Here is a 15,611-nt window from a genome sequence, read left to right on the forward strand (position 1 = left end):
AGTCCCAGTTTGGAGAGATCACCCACAGCCACACCCACACAGAACCAGGACCAACCCCACCCCTCAGTCCCAGTTTGGAGATATCACCCACAGCCACACCCACACATAGCCAGGACCAACCCGACCCCTCAGTCCCAGTTTGGAGAGATCACCCACAGCCACACCCACACATAGCCAGGACCAGCCCGATCCCTTAGTCCCAGTTTGGAGAGATCACCCACAACCACACACCCACAGAACCAGGACCAGCCCCCACTCTCAGTCCCAGTTTGGAGAGATCACCCACAACCACACCCACACAGAGCCAGGACCAACCCGACCCCTCAGTCCCAGTTTGGAGAGATCACCCACAGCCACACCCACACATAGCCAGGACCAACCCGACCCCTCAGTCCCAGTTTGGAGAGATCACCCACAACCACACCCACACCCACACATAGCCAGGACCAACCCGACCCCTCAGTCCCAGTTTGGAGAGATCACCCACATCCACACCAACACAGAGCCAGGACCAGCTCCCACCCCTTAGTCCCAGTTTGGAGAGATCACCCACAGCCACACCCACACAGAACCAGAACCAGCCCCCACTCTCAGTCCCAGTTTAGAGAGATCACCCACAGCTACACCCACACAGAGCCAGGACCAACCCGACCCCTCAGTCCCAGTTTGGAAAGATCGCCCACAACCACACCCACAGAACCAGGACCAGCCCCCACTCTCAGTCCCAGTTTGGAGAGATCACCCACAGCCACACCCACACATAGCCAGGACCAACCCACCCCTCAGTTCCCGTTTGGAGAGATCGCCCACAACCACACCCACAGAACCAGGACCAGCCCCCACTCTCAGTCTCAGTTTGGAGAGATCACCCACAACCACACCCACACATAACCAGGATCAACCCCCACCGTCAGTTCGAGTTTGGAGAGATCGCCAACAACCACACCCACACAGAGCCAGGACCACCCCCCACCCCTCAGTTCCAGTTTGGAGAGATCACCCACAGCCACAACCCCTCAGAGCCAGGACCAACCCCCACCCCTCAGTCCAAGTTTGGAGAGATCACCCACGGCTACACCCACACATAGCAAGGACCAACCTGACCACAAAGTCACAGTTTGGAGAGATCGCCAACAACCACACCTACCCACACAGAGCCAGGACCAACCCGACCCCTCAGTCCCAGTTTGGAGGGATCAGCCACAGCCGAACCCACACATAGCCAGGACAATCCCCCAGTCCCAGCTTGGAGAGATCACCCACAGCCACACCCACACAAAGCCAGGACCAACCCCCACCCCTCAGTCCCAGTTTGGAGAGATCATCCACAGCCACAACCCCTCAGAGCCAGGACCACCCCCTACCCCTCAGTCCCAGTTTGGAGAGATCACCCACAGCCACACCCACACAGAGCCAGGACCAGCTCCCACCCCTTAGTCCCAGTTTGGAGAGATCACCCACAACCACACCCACACATAGCCAGGACCAACCCGACCCCTCAGTCCCAGTTTGGAGAGATCGCCCACAACCACACCCACACAGAACAAGGACCAGCCCCCATCCCTCAGTCCCAGTTTAGAGAGATCACCCATAACCACACCCACACATAGCCAGGACCAACCCGACCCCTCAGTCCCAGTTTGGAGAGATCGCCCACAACCACACCCACACAGAACAAGGACCAGCCCCCATCCTTCATGTCCCAGTTTAGAGAGATCGCCCACAACCACACCCACACAGAGCCAGGACCAGCCCCCACTCTCAGTCCCAGTTTGGAGAGATCACCCACAGCTACACCCACACAGAGCCAGGACGAACCCGACCCCTCAGTCCCAGTTTGGAGAGATCACCCACAGCCACACCAACACATAGCCAGGACCAGCCCCCACCCCTCAGTCCCAGTTTGGAGAGATCGCCCACAGCCACACCAACACAGAGCCAGGACGATCCCCCAGACTCTCAGGATGAGGATAGGGACCAGGAGGAGAAACAAGTGGAGTGAGTGAGTGAGCTTGATGTGGGTGAAAACCCCGAAGTGATGCAAGTCTCCGACGTTTAAAAACTTTGGTGAAACCTACGAGCATGGGTATGGTGTTGACAAACATAAAACAGGGTGAACCGGGATAGGTTTTCTGGCGTGCCCAAGGGACGTAACTCTGCATAACGAATTGCGGCGTCTTAGACGAGTGGGCCACCCGTGCCCCCAGACGAGGTCGAGGAGCACGATGGCATTATTCTCCCATCCCCCGAGCCCCACCCCTACACGCATACAACACGCCCAGTTCATCATCCGGACTCCCAAGAAGGTCCCGGGGCCCTCAGGAAGAGGAGGAAGCCGAACGCAATACACTTCCCCTTCACCCCTGAACTCCTCTCCAAACATCGACGATGGCGTTGCAGATTTCTAACGCAATACGTGAGATTGTGCTGTTGATCACCCTGAACCCGGTCTTTTCGGAGTTGCCTGTCACAAGGTTGCGGAGAATGATGGCCAGGCGTAGAGCTGGCCTAATGGTTCCCGGATGAAGGTCACCTGCCTCTCTATCCTTGCACAGAGGCTGTATGACTGTCTTTCTCAAAACTGGCATCTCTCCATAGAGCTCTCATCTAAATGCAAATATTACTCACAGTACAAATCTCTCCTTAACGTAGAAAAATACTTATAATCATGTGAAATCTCTGCTTATTATAAAAGATTCATATGTATGTTCAGGTGTAACAACTTTAAACTTGCAGTTGAAACTGGAAGACATTCTAAAATCCCATATGAAGAACGTGTGTGCGTGTATTGCCACTCCAAAGGTTTAACACTAATTGAGGATGAGTATCATGTATTGTCAATCTGTGACAGATACCGAGCTGCAAGAAGAGAATGCTTTGCTGAAAGTGAAATCAACTTTACCACATTTCAACAGTTTTTAAACCTTATGTCAACAAACTCCACAAGAACTTTAAAACACATTGGACTATTTCTATCTAAAGTTATGAATATACGTAACTCATCACTGTTCTACCGTATTCTAAAACTATTTGTCTTAACATAACGCCATAGTATATAAGCATGTATGATCTACATTATGTTAACATGTATTATGGGCTGGAGGCCTGAATACTGAATAAATCTCTGTCTGTCTGTCTGTCTATCCTTGGACCGACCCAATCCAGAAGCTCCATGAAAACTTCAGGCCCACTCGAAGGATGTTTTGGAGCCCTATTCTGTCCTCTCGTGCCAGCTCCTGACGCATTCGTGACCGACTCGTGTTATTCCGGGACAAGCCGAATAGCGACTCGTGCCCCTCTCGTGGCCATTTTTGTGACCGGGTTCCGTCTTAGCGCAAACGGGCATACCTAAAACAATTGTCAACTCTTTGCGTAATGGTTCACATATATTTCCACATATATTATATATATTTCAGACGCAATTTAAAGCACATGGGGACATGCGGAATTATGCAGTATGATTGAACACATTAAACTGTGTCTTGGGTATATTTTTAGATGCAAGACGTATGTAAAATCAAAAATTGTTTCTGAGGGATTCTTTGACGAAGAACTTGAAATCATACGCGCATTCTGATTGGTTTGTCGTACATAACATTCATCGATAGGGGGACGAGTCTACTTGCAGGTTACGGAAAGGAGCGAGTGGTGACGAATGCTCCTGACGTAGAGGTCATGCTGCGTCCGGCGAAGAAGTAAATTTATCACCCAAATCTTCCCAGTTCGCCCCGATTATGTTTCTAGGTTTGTCAGCAGCATACCCGTGCTCGTGGGTTTCATCGAAGTGGTAAACGTCTGAGACCTGCATCACTTCGGGCTTTCCTCCCGCATTAAGCTGACACGCCGTGATATAACTGGAATACTGTTAAAAGCGGCGTTAACCCAACTCACTCACTCACCCAAACTTGACTTGACCGCGGCGTCGGTCCCTCTCCTCCCTTCGCTTACGTCTGTGGACAACCAAGATGGTGGCCGCAACCCCTTCCACATACCTGTGGTACATACTGCATATCCACAGTCAGCCGCTGGTGTCGCTGCGATAAGCACTGTGTTGTTTATGCTGCGAACACCAGTAAAACACGCCAACATTCGGTCGTATTCCGGTTGCGGTTTAGTCCGTAGTAAACTCGTAAATAACTCGGAATTCAACACCTACGGAGCTAGTCTATATCGTGCCAACATCGGTATGATTTCGTAGTGATATCGCACTGACATCGTATACTCTGCAAAACAAGAAGAAAAGCAAAATTAGTAAATTAGTAAATATCTGACAGTGATTCCGACATCCATGCAAAATTAGTACTAAAAATGAATTGGTCATTTCTGCATGAATTGGGATTGATTTGTTTTGAAAGAATGAGTTAAAGCAAAAATTTGGTGAAATGATGAAAAAATCGCAAAAAACACAAACGTGTTTGGCATTCATAAAAAGGCTCGACTCACGGGCTGAAAGTTATCTTATTTTAAGTTGCAATTTGTCCTGATGTTCAGTGTTTGTCCGCTTGTGAGATTTTATGTATGACTGTATTTCGTATTTCAGCAATTCCTGACTGCGTTCGGGGCGACGTTCTCCTATCCCATCTTGATGGCGCCGTTCTTGTGTCTGGTGGGAGACTCAGTGGGGCTCAGTGAGATGATCGGAACTGTCATCTTTGTCTCCGGCATCTCTACCTTGCTGCAGACCACCCTGGGGGTGAGGTGGGTAGTGGGTTAGGTTGGTAGTGGGGTGAGGTTGGTAGTGGGTGAAGTGTGTAGTGGAGTGAGGTGGGTAGTGGAGTGTGTAGTGGAGTGTGTAGTGGAGTGAGGTGGGTAGTAGATTGAAGTTGGTAGTGGAGTGAGGTGGGTAGTGCGGTGATGTTGGTAGTGGAGCGAGGTGGGTAGTGGGTGAGGTCAGTAGTGGAGTGAGATGGTTAGTGGATTGAGGTGGGTTGTTGGGTGATGTTGGTAGTGGAGCGAGGTGGATAGTGGGGTGAAGTGGGTAGCGGGGTGAGGTGAGTAGTGGAGTGAGGTGGGTAGTGGAGCGAGGTGGATAGTGGAGCGAGGTGGATAGTGGAGTGAGGTGGATAGTAGGACGAAGTGGGTTGTTGGTAGTGGAGTGAGGTGGGTAGTTGGTTGAGTAGGGTAGTGGGGTGAGGTGGGTTGTGGGTGAGGTTTGTAGTGGAGCGAGGTGGATAGTAGGATGAGGTGGGTTGTGGGTAGTGGAGTGAGGTCGGTAGCGCAGTGAGGTCGGTAGTGGGGTGAGGTGCGTTGTGGGTGAGGTGGGTAATGGAGCGAGGTGGATAGTGGAGTGAGGTGGATAGTGGAGTGAGGTGGATAGTAGGACGAAGTGGGTTGTTGGTAGCGGAGTGAGGTGGGTTGTGGGTGAGGTTTGTAGTGGAGTGAGGTGGATAGTAGGACGAAGTGGGTTGTTGGTAGCGGAGTGAGGTGGGTTGTGGGTGAGGTTTGTAGTGGGGTGAGGTGGATAGTAGGATGAGGTGGGTTGTGGGAAGCGGAGTGAGGTGGGTAGTAGGATGAGGACAGTAGTGGAGTGAGATGAGTAGTGGAGTGAGGTGGGAAGTGGGGCGAGGTGGGTAGTGGAGTGAGGTGGGTAGTGGAGTGAGGTGGGTAGTGGATGAGGTCAGCAGTGGAGTGAGGTGGGTAGTAGAGCGAGGTGAGGTGGGTAGCGAGGTGAGGTGGGTAGAACAGCGAGGTGGGTAGTAGAGCGAGGTGGGTAGCGAGGTGAGGTGGGTAGAACAGCGAGGTGGGTAGTAGAGCGAGGTGGGTAGCGAGGTGAGGTGGGTAGTAGAGCGAGGTGGGTAGTGAGGTGAGGTGGGAAGCGCGGTGAGGTTTGGTTTAGATGAGTTTTGATCAGGTCGTTACTAGCTTCAGAGTATCAAGTTCAGGCAGCAATGGCAATCTTTACCACTGAGGGTTAGACCACAGGCTAAGGACAAAACAGTAGCGAATGTGTACCCGGTAAGATGAAAAGGGAAGGCGAATGTAAGTCTCCAGAGTCTTTCAGCCGGGAGGCACGGGTGGCCAAGTCGTCTAAGGCGCCGCGATTCGCTGTGCAGAGTTGCGTCCCTTGGTCACGCCAGAAACCTATGATTGTGGGTTCAAATCCCGGTTCGCCCCGATTATGTTTCTAGGTTTGTCAGCACCATACCCGTGCTCATGGGTTTCAGCGAAGTGGTAAACGTCTGAGACCTGCATCACTTCGGGCTTTCCTCCCACATTAAGCTGACACGTCGTGATATAACTGGAATACTGTTAAAAGCGGCGTTAAACCCAACTCACTCACTCACTCTTTCAGCCGACTATTGTAGAGGATGAGAAGGACCTCATTTGTCAGATACTAAAAATCACAAACTGAGTTGAGTTCTTCCACTATCCAACGCTTGTAAGCCAAGTGGCAACCCCATTTGTCAGACACATATCATATATAAGATAAGACTTATAATAAATTACTACATCAAGGTACGGTACATGCATACATCATTTAGCACTTTGGAACCGATTACTACCAAAATGAGGATGTACTCTTCTCGATCTACGTTTCTACAGATATAACGATGGGTCATCCACACTTGCCTTGTAAACAAGAGTGCAACGTATACGTTGGTGACCTGGCTGAAATATTGCTGGAAGCAGCATCTCACTCACTCACTCACTCACTCACTCACTCGCTCACTCACTCACTCACTCACTCACTCACTCGCGCTGGAAGCAGCATCTCCCTCACGGAATCACTATCACTCATTAACTAACTTAAAGCCCGCCCGCCAACACACTCACTTACTTAAAGCCCGCCCGCCAACTCACTCACCCACCCACTCACTCACTCTGTTGCAGACTCCCTATCATCCAGAGCATCAGCTACTCCTTCATCACGCCGGTCATCTCACTCATGTCCATCAGTGAGTGGCAGTGCCCATACACCAACCCAGCAGGTGAGCTAACGTGCATTACTTTATAACAATCTCGCTCTCTGATTGGCCAGTGGCCGTCACGCCGACTTCAAATCGGCGTCATTCTCAACTCACTCACTCATACATATCCGACATTGTCAGTTAAAAGACACCACACAAATCGGATCCATTTTGAAGATGGTCAACAATGAGGTCGTTTGGAGAAGGTCTTTCTTGTACAGACTCTTGTACACGGTCGTACAATGTGGGTCCAAAGCCTAGCGACGTCAAAGTCCAAATAAGTCCGTGTTGCCAAAACCAAACTTGGAGAGGGGGCTTCGTCACACTCTTGAAACATTTCGCAGACCCATCTTTTTGCGAAGGCATTAAGAAACATGTTTAGAGCGCCACTGAACAGTCAGTAGCTGGAGACTAGGCGCTACAGAAATAAGTTATGATCATTATGATGATGATGATGAAGATGATGGTGATGATGGTGATGATTATGATCTCGATGAAGATCTCGCTCAAAGGCTAGACAAGGACATTAGTGCCTTCCTTAATTTATGACCTGATGGGTCGAGTCCTCGAGTCCGTGTGGTCTCATGCCAAAGACCAACAGTCTATGATGATGATGATGATTATTATCATGACGATGATGATGGTGATGGTGATGATGATTATGATCTCGATGAAGATCTCGCTCAAAGGCTAGACAAGGACATTAGTGCCTTCCTTAATTTATGACCTGATGGGTCGAGTCCTCGAGTCCGTGTGGTCTCAGGCCAAAGACCAACAGTCTATGATGATGATTATTATTATCATGATGATGATGATGATGATGATGATTATTATTATTCCTGTCTTCCTTGCGGAAATACATCCTCTATTACTCCATTTGTATCCATTCTTTTATAACTATCCTGTCCATTGCGTCACTTTCGGAAGTGACGTCATCTCTATTATCACTTACTTAGCACATAATTTCTTTCGCTCTTGAGCAGCCAATCAAAATGCCTCTTCTGAGCGAGAGGTCGCCATGGAAATACAGTAAACTACGGTTATAACGAACTCAAAGGGACCACTTATTTTAGTTCGTTATAACCGTAGTTCTTTATGTATATATTCAGAAGAGCCCTTGGGGCGGTCGGGTATCCTAGTGGTTAAAGCGTTCGCTCGTCACGCCGAAGACCCGGGTTCGATTCCCGACATGGGTACAATGTGTGAAGCCCATTTCTGGTTCCCCCGCCGTGATATTGCTGGAATATTGCTAAAAGCGGCGTAAAACCATACTCACTCACTCACTCAGAAGAGCCCTCGATATATGAAATCGAATCAGGAGGCTGTCACAGCAGGACAGGGGTATTAAGACGACAGAGTGGATGTCCTTCTGTCACAAGACGTTTGCATGTCAGCTACAGGTGATATATCTGAATCTTTTAACCACTCAAAGGTAGGCATAGAATGGATATACACTGGATAATCGAGGCTGAAATCAAGCTCTGCTGACACAACAATGTAAAGCTAACATTGCCAGCCTATAACACGCTCAACGTACAGTTGCTATGGTGACATGTGTTCGCTCAACTTCCTGTTTCAGTGAATGCAACCAGTCTACCGGAAGTAGGTAGCGATGGACATCGCAGCATGTGGAAGGCCCGTCTGGCGGAGGTACATACACCTTTTATCCCACACAAATAGGTCTTCGGTATTCGTCCGTTTTGGTCATATGCAATAATAGGATATACTAGGCACTACATTGTCTCACCGTTTGATTGTTGGTAGTATTTACATGGGAGCCTGTCCACCAGTCGTGACTTGACTAATATAATGACTAGAGTTGGATTAAGGATATTAACGTCTTTTATTCTTTCAATGCGACATACCGGTACAGATGCTGGTGTCAATCAAGTGATGAAGGTAGAGGCTTAAGTATTCAACCGTCGCACTGGAAGAATTAAAGACGTCGACATCCTTCTATATATCAATAGAGCCATCCACCTAGTCTGTCATAGAGACCCTGGAACATATATATCAAATACAGCCCATGCAAGTCTATAATGTTTGGCAAGTCTAGATTTCTGCAGTATCTAAAAAAGAAGAAAGTCTCTGGGCTCCTTTTTATTATATTTTTTAACTATAATTTAACAACTGTTTTTTTCTGTAATTTACTTTTCTTCTTTTCTTCATTTCAGAGACTAGATGTTAGTCTTTCACGATTACGAAAATTTCAGTCCGATCTCAATTAACAGTTAAAAATGATATTGAAAAACATCTTTATATTATCCTTTAACAATAAAATAGATAGAAAGACAGACACAGATTCTAACTGCCCTAGAGGGGGTATTGGTTGGTCACAATGGTAGTAAGTTCCCTAGTGGGGGTATTGGTTGGTCACGATGTTTGAATAAGGTTATCACATAAGGTGTTAAAACATGACTTTATATTCAAACATAATCTTTCTTGATTTAGTTGACAGTAAGTCAACCAGTTTGATTACAGTGATATTAAGGGTTGACGAAGACCCGTGCTTGTCTCTGCAGCTAGTGGTGAAATTCTACAAAAGGCCTAGAACTGTACCCAACAGTCTTACAATCTGTTTGTGAATGTTTTGTGTTTTAATTGTCCCTTTTTAGACTTTAATATACCTGCGTGTTTATTTCAAGGTGCAAGGTGCTCTAATGGTGTCATCGCTGTTTCAAATTGTGATTGGCTTCAGCGGGTTGATGGGATTGCTGATGAATTTCATTGGTCCCCTGACGATCACGCCCACTATCGCTCTCATTGGCCTGTCCCTGTTTGAGGCCGCCTCCGACAAGGCAAGCAGCCAATGGTGGATTTCATTGACGTAAGTGGCATTATTTACATCAAATGCCAGGCTCTCCCTTGTGACAATCTCTAAAACGCTTAAAGCAACAACTAGATCTCCCTAGAATACAAACAAGGAGTCAACACTGTGTCACGTCAATCGTCTAACTGAAATCGTCTTCCTTATACAAGGCTTGTTTAACAGTGACGTATATCTTAAAATATGATTTTGTTTATTAATGACCTCTATCAGTATGACGTTGTTTATGAATGACCTCCATAAGTATGATGCGTGTTTATTATTGACCTCTGAAAGTACGATGTGTGTTTATTAATGAACTCTACAAGTGTGACGCTGTTTATGATGTGTGTTTATTAATGACCTCTACAAATATGATGCTGTTTATTCATGACCTCTACAAGTATGACGTTGTTTATTCATGACCTCTACAAGTATGACGTTGTTTATTCATGACCTCTACAAGTATGACGCTGTTTATTAATGACCTCTACAAGTACGACGCTGTTTAGTATGATACGTGTTTATTAATGACCTCAACAGGGATGACGCTGTTTATTAAAGACCTCTTCAGGTTAGACGCTGTTTATTCATGACCTCTACAAGTATGACGTTGTTCAGTATGATGCGTGTTATTAATGACCTATGTATTAGTATGCTACCCATGTTTATTTCCAGGACTGTCGCCTTGATCGCGGTGTTCTCCCAGTATCTGCGGAATGTCCGAGTGCCCTGTGCAGCCTACTCCCGCCGTGATGGATGTAGTAAAACCAGCTTGCCAATCTTCAACCTATTTCCGGTATGCCCCTGGTTCTGACATAACCTTTTACTCGCCTCGTCTGTGTATTGTGTAACATTGCAAGGTGACGGCGAGCCGTGCCAACCACACCCACCCCGTGGAGATCAAGTAAGTTCCCTTGTAGGGGTACTGGTTGGTCACAATGGTAGTAAGTTCCCTTTTGGGGGTATTGGTTGGTCACAATGCTAGTGAGGTCCCTAGTGGGGGTATTGGTTGGTCACAATGGTAGTAAGTTCCATTTTGGGGGTATTGGTTGGTCACAATGGTAGTAAGTTCCCTTTTGGGGGTATTGGTTGGTCACAATGGTAGTTTGTACCCTTGTGGGGGTATTGGTTGGTCACAATGGTAATACCTTCCCTTGTGGGGGTATTGGTTGGTCACAATGGTAGTAAGTTCCCTTTTGGGGGTATTGGTTGGTCACAATGGTAGTTTGTACCCTTGTGGGGGTATTGGTTGGTCACAATGGTAGTAAGTTCTCTTGAGGGGGGTATTGGTTGGTCACAATGGTAGAAAGTTCCCTAGTGGGGGTGCTGGTTGGTCACAATGGTAGTAAGTTCTCTTGTGGGGGGTATTGGTCGGTCACAATGGTAGTAAGTTCCCTAGTGGGGGTATTGGTTGGTCACAATGGTAGTAAGTTCCCTAGCGGGGGTATTGGTTGGTCACAATGGTAGTGACTGAGTGAGTGAGTATGGTTTTACGCCGCTTTTTGCAATATTCCAGCAATATCACGGCGGGGGACACCAGAAATGGGCTTCACACATTGTAACCATGTCGGGAATCGAACCCGGGTCTTCGGCGTGACGAGCGAACGCTTTAACCACTAGGCTACCAACAATGGTAGTAAGTTCCCTAGTGGGGGGTATTGGTTGGTCACAATGGCAGTAAGTTCCCTTGTGGGGGGTATTGGTTTGTCACAATGGCAGTAAGTTCCCTAGTGGGGGGTATTGGTCGGTCACAATGGTAGTAAGGTCCCTCGTGGGAGTATTGGTTGGTCACAATGGTATTATCTTCCCTAGTTGGGGGTATTGGTTGGTCACAATGGTATTATCTTCCCTAGTTGGGGGTATTGGTTGGTCACAATGGTTGTAAGTTCCGGGGGGTGGGGGGGTGTATTGGTTGGTCACAATGGTAGTAAGCCCCCTAGAAGGGGGTATTGGCTGGTCACAATGGTAATAAGTTCCCTAGTGGGGGTATTGGTTGGTCACAATGGTAATAAGTTCCCTAGTGGGGGTATTGGTTGGTCACAATGGTAGTAAGCCCCCTAGAAGGGGGTATTGGCTGGTCACAATGGTAATAAGTTCCCTAGTGGGGGTATTGGCTGGTCACAATGGTTGTAAGTTCCGGGGGGGGTGTGTATTGGTTGGTCACAATGGTAGTAAGTTTCCTCGTGGGAGTATTGGTTGGTCACAATGGTAGTAAGTTTCCTCGTGGGAGTATTGGTTGGTCACAATGGTAGTAAGTTTCCACGTGGGAGAATTGTTTGGTCACAATGGTAGTAAGCCCCCTAGTTGGGGGTATTGGTTGGTCACAATGGTAGTAAGCCCCCTAGAAGGGGGTATTGGCTGGTCACAATGGTAATAAGTTCCCTAGTGGGGGTATTGGTTGGTCACAATGGTGCTCTCATTACTTGGCATCGTTCACCGGCGTCGATCATCAAGCACGTCTGGCTCACCGAGGCTCGGCTTTTTACAGGTGGTTGTAGATACAAGTGGGTGAATACTGTTTTACGCCGCATTTCCCAATATTCCAGCAATATGGCGATGTGTGTGTGTGATTGTGTGGGGTGTGTGATTTGGCTTGGATGGGTGGGCACATCAATGTGGGAGGAAAAGCCCGAAGTGATGCAGGTCTCAGACGTTTACCGCTTCGGTGAAACCCACGAGCACGGGTATGGTGCTGATAAACCTAGAAACATAATCGGGGCGAACCGGGATTCGAACCCAAAATCATAGGTTTCTGGCCCATGGGAAGGCAACTCTGCCTCCCGGTCTCTAGAGAATATTTGGGGAAATGAATCCAACTCAAGTATATATAGCCTCAGCTCTATGCCTGAAATTAAGCATGAGTCTGGGCTCCAATTGGATTACAATTTATTATTATAGTAATGAGTGAGTGATTGAGTTTGGTTTGACGACGCTTTTAGCAATATTCCAGCAATATCACGGCGGGGGACATCAGAAATGGGCTTCACACGTTGTACCCATGTCGGGATTCGAACCCGGATCTTCGGAGTGACGAGCGAACGCTTTAACCACAAGGCTACCCGACCGCCCCAAAAGTAATGACTTTACCCATGTGTATAAGTAATTCCAACCGCCGTCACATTGCTGGAATATTGGTTAGTGTGGCGTTACACAACAGACGTCAACCACGAATAATTATTGTTTTTTGAGCGAGTGTGTGAGTGAGTTGGGTTGAACGCTATTTTCAACGCTATTTCAGCAACTTCATATCATGCTAAGGGATGGAGAAAAAATTATACCCGAAGCTAGTCGTAGACTTTACCGCCACAGCGGAATGGAATAATCAGGGCCAATCTAAGATCCGAATTCACCCCAGTATAAGGGAAGCAACTCTGCACTACGAGTTTGGGCGCCTCTGAACACTGGGCCAGCGGGTTCTCGTAACCCCGTGTTCCCGCATCCTCGTGCCATTCCCCAAACCCGCCGTCCCGCCCACTCCTCCTGCATCCTGGTGCCATTCCACCACCCCCCGCCCGCCCACTCCTCCTGCATCCTCGTGCGTCCAGTGCTTCCAGTGAGTCTGATATGACTTGTTCACGTGTTCCAGGTGCTGCTGGCGATCGTTTCCGCCTGGGTTCTATGTGTAATCCTCACAGTGACAGGAGCGCTCCCCGATGACCCCAAGGGCTGGGGGTACCAGGCCCGTACTGACACCCGGACAGAAGTCCTCCATAAAGCGCAATGGTTCAGATTCCCCTATCCAGGTATGGCGGGTAGAAGAAGGGGTGCATGCGCCCCAGGCTTGTCGTTAGGGGCGTTTACGACGAGGGGCCATGCCGCTTGTGTGTAATTGTACCCCGACGGCGTAGCTAGATGCTCATGCGATAGAACACCAGTTTGTGTTGGATAGTCTCGATTATGTAAACCGTGTTTGTCATACCTCCATGTCAAAATGATGAGATCTGATTGGTCCACGTGATCTTGATAAAATACCATGTATCCTACCTTAGATGGAAATAAGTTTCTCAGCGGGGAATAAATCGCTTATACCCCGCGACGAGCAAGTGAAGCTGCACGTGCATTTCTGAGAGGCAGAATATATCCTTTATACCCCGCTTTAATGCAAAAAGGAAGGGGGGGGGGGGGGGGGGGGGGGGGGGGGGGGGCACGGATGGCCCAATCGTCTAAGGCGCCGCGATTCGCTGTGCAGAGTTGCGTCCCTTGGGCACGCCAGAAACCTATGATTGTGGGTTCGAATCATGGTTCACCCCGATTATGTTTCTAGGTTTATCAGCACCATACCCGTGCTCGTGGGTTAAGCTGACACGCCGCGATATATCTGGAATACTGTTAAAAGCGGCGTTAAACCAAACTCACTCACTCACTCACTTTTTCCGAATCAATGGAAGTCACGTGACACAGCGCAAGCTCACCTCAGCTCAATCTAACAGCTGTTTTCTATCAATTTTGAATTTGTTCAAATAATTTTACAATGTCATATTAATTATAATATTAATTCGTTGTAGCAGGATCACTCGGGGTACATGTTTTTTTATGCGCCATGCAACCCTCGTGATCCTGCTACAACTTATAATATATCGTGCCCATGGAGAGAGATCCATTACCTCCCATTTTCTTCAAAGTCGTCGGGGGCACGGGTGGCCCAGTCGTCTAAGACGCCGCGATTCGCTGTGCAGAGTTACGTCCCTTGGGCTCGCCAGAAACCTATGATTGTGGGTTCGAATTCCGGTTCACCCCGATTATATTTCTAGGTTTGTCAGCACCATGTTCGTGCTCGTGGGTTTCACCGAAGTGGTAAACGTCTAAGACCTGGATCATTTCCTGCTTTCCTACCACATTAAGCTGACACGCCGTGATATAACTGGAATACTGTTAAAAGCGGCGTTAAACCCAACTCACTCACTCGTTCTCGTTAGAATTAGATCTTTTCCTTTCCTTTCAAACTGCCCCATGTGTCTGACGGGGGGTAGGCGCAGAAATTGCTTGACAGAATTTGTATTTGAAATTTTTGATTTGTTGAAATTGTATTTTATTAGACGGCCCAACTAAACAACTGTACACAGTGTTACTGACTCGTGAAAACTCATTAATATCACTGATGTTCCGAGGTACGAACACCCGAAAGTAGGCCTGGTGATGACTTTACTCAATCGTCTCTGTAACTCCAGGGCAGTGGGGTATGCCGACTGTCAGCGTGGCCGGGGTGTTCGGAATGCTTGCCGCCCTCCTTGCATCCATGATTGAATCAGTTGGCGATTACTACGCATGCGCAAGGCTAGCTGGAGCACCGCCACCACCAGGGAGCGCTGTGAGTAGAGGTGAGATTTCCAAAGAATCAACGGTTTGTTTTGTGACATTGACACGTACTTCATTGAAAATAGAAAGGTATTACCTTCTGTTTGTATTTCATTACTTAAATAAAAGCGACAAAACCATTTCCATTATCAAACGATATCTCTGATACAACCGTCACAAACACATGCAAAGGCAAGCTAATTGCCCACCTGAAAAAAACCCCGAAAAACATGGGAACATTGGTACAAGTCAATGTAGGGAGTTGCATCGGACATCATTTTTGTCACTGGTGCAGCATATTTGGAAATATCATTTGCATCAATCACATAAAAATCAGACCTTAGTTCTCACTACCGCTAAAACAAGATCTGAAGACATCCCATTAAGACATCAAAATCGCGTTACGAAATCGACATTCAACTAAAAAACAACAGGGGCGGTCGGGTAGCCTAGTGGTTAAAGCGTTCGCTCGTCACGCCGAAGACCCGGGTTCGATTCCTGACATGGGTACAATGTGTGAAACCCATTTGTGGTGTCCCCCGCCGTTATATTGCTGGAATATTGCTAAAAGCGGCGTAAAACCATGATCACTCACTCAC

At 47.9% G+C, this 15,611-nt stretch overlaps 1 protein-coding gene across 1 annotated transcript in view; it reads left to right on the forward strand.

Moving 5' to 3' along the window:
- The window catches only part of LOC139464981 (solute carrier family 23 member 1-like), a 43,348-nt gene that overhangs the window by 19,907 nt on the left and 7,830 nt on the right, over positions 1-15,611 (forward strand). Inside the window, 7 exon segments of the mRNA XM_071246625.1 lie at positions 4,541-4,698; positions 6,832-6,929; positions 8,488-8,558; positions 9,554-9,735; positions 10,393-10,513; positions 13,304-13,460; positions 14,886-15,035. Of these exon segments, the coding sequence (XP_071102726.1) occupies positions 4,541-4,698; positions 6,832-6,929; positions 8,488-8,558; positions 9,554-9,735; positions 10,393-10,513; positions 13,304-13,460; positions 14,886-15,035 (937 nt within the window).

Source organism: Haliotis cracherodii, unplaced genomic scaffold (genome assembly GCF_022045235.1).
Source record: "Haliotis cracherodii isolate W230 unplaced genomic scaffold, xgHalCrac1.p SCAF_17, whole genome shotgun sequence".
In the NCBI taxonomy this organism is placed as follows: Eukaryota; Metazoa; Mollusca; class Gastropoda; order Lepetellida; family Haliotidae; genus Haliotis; species Haliotis cracherodii.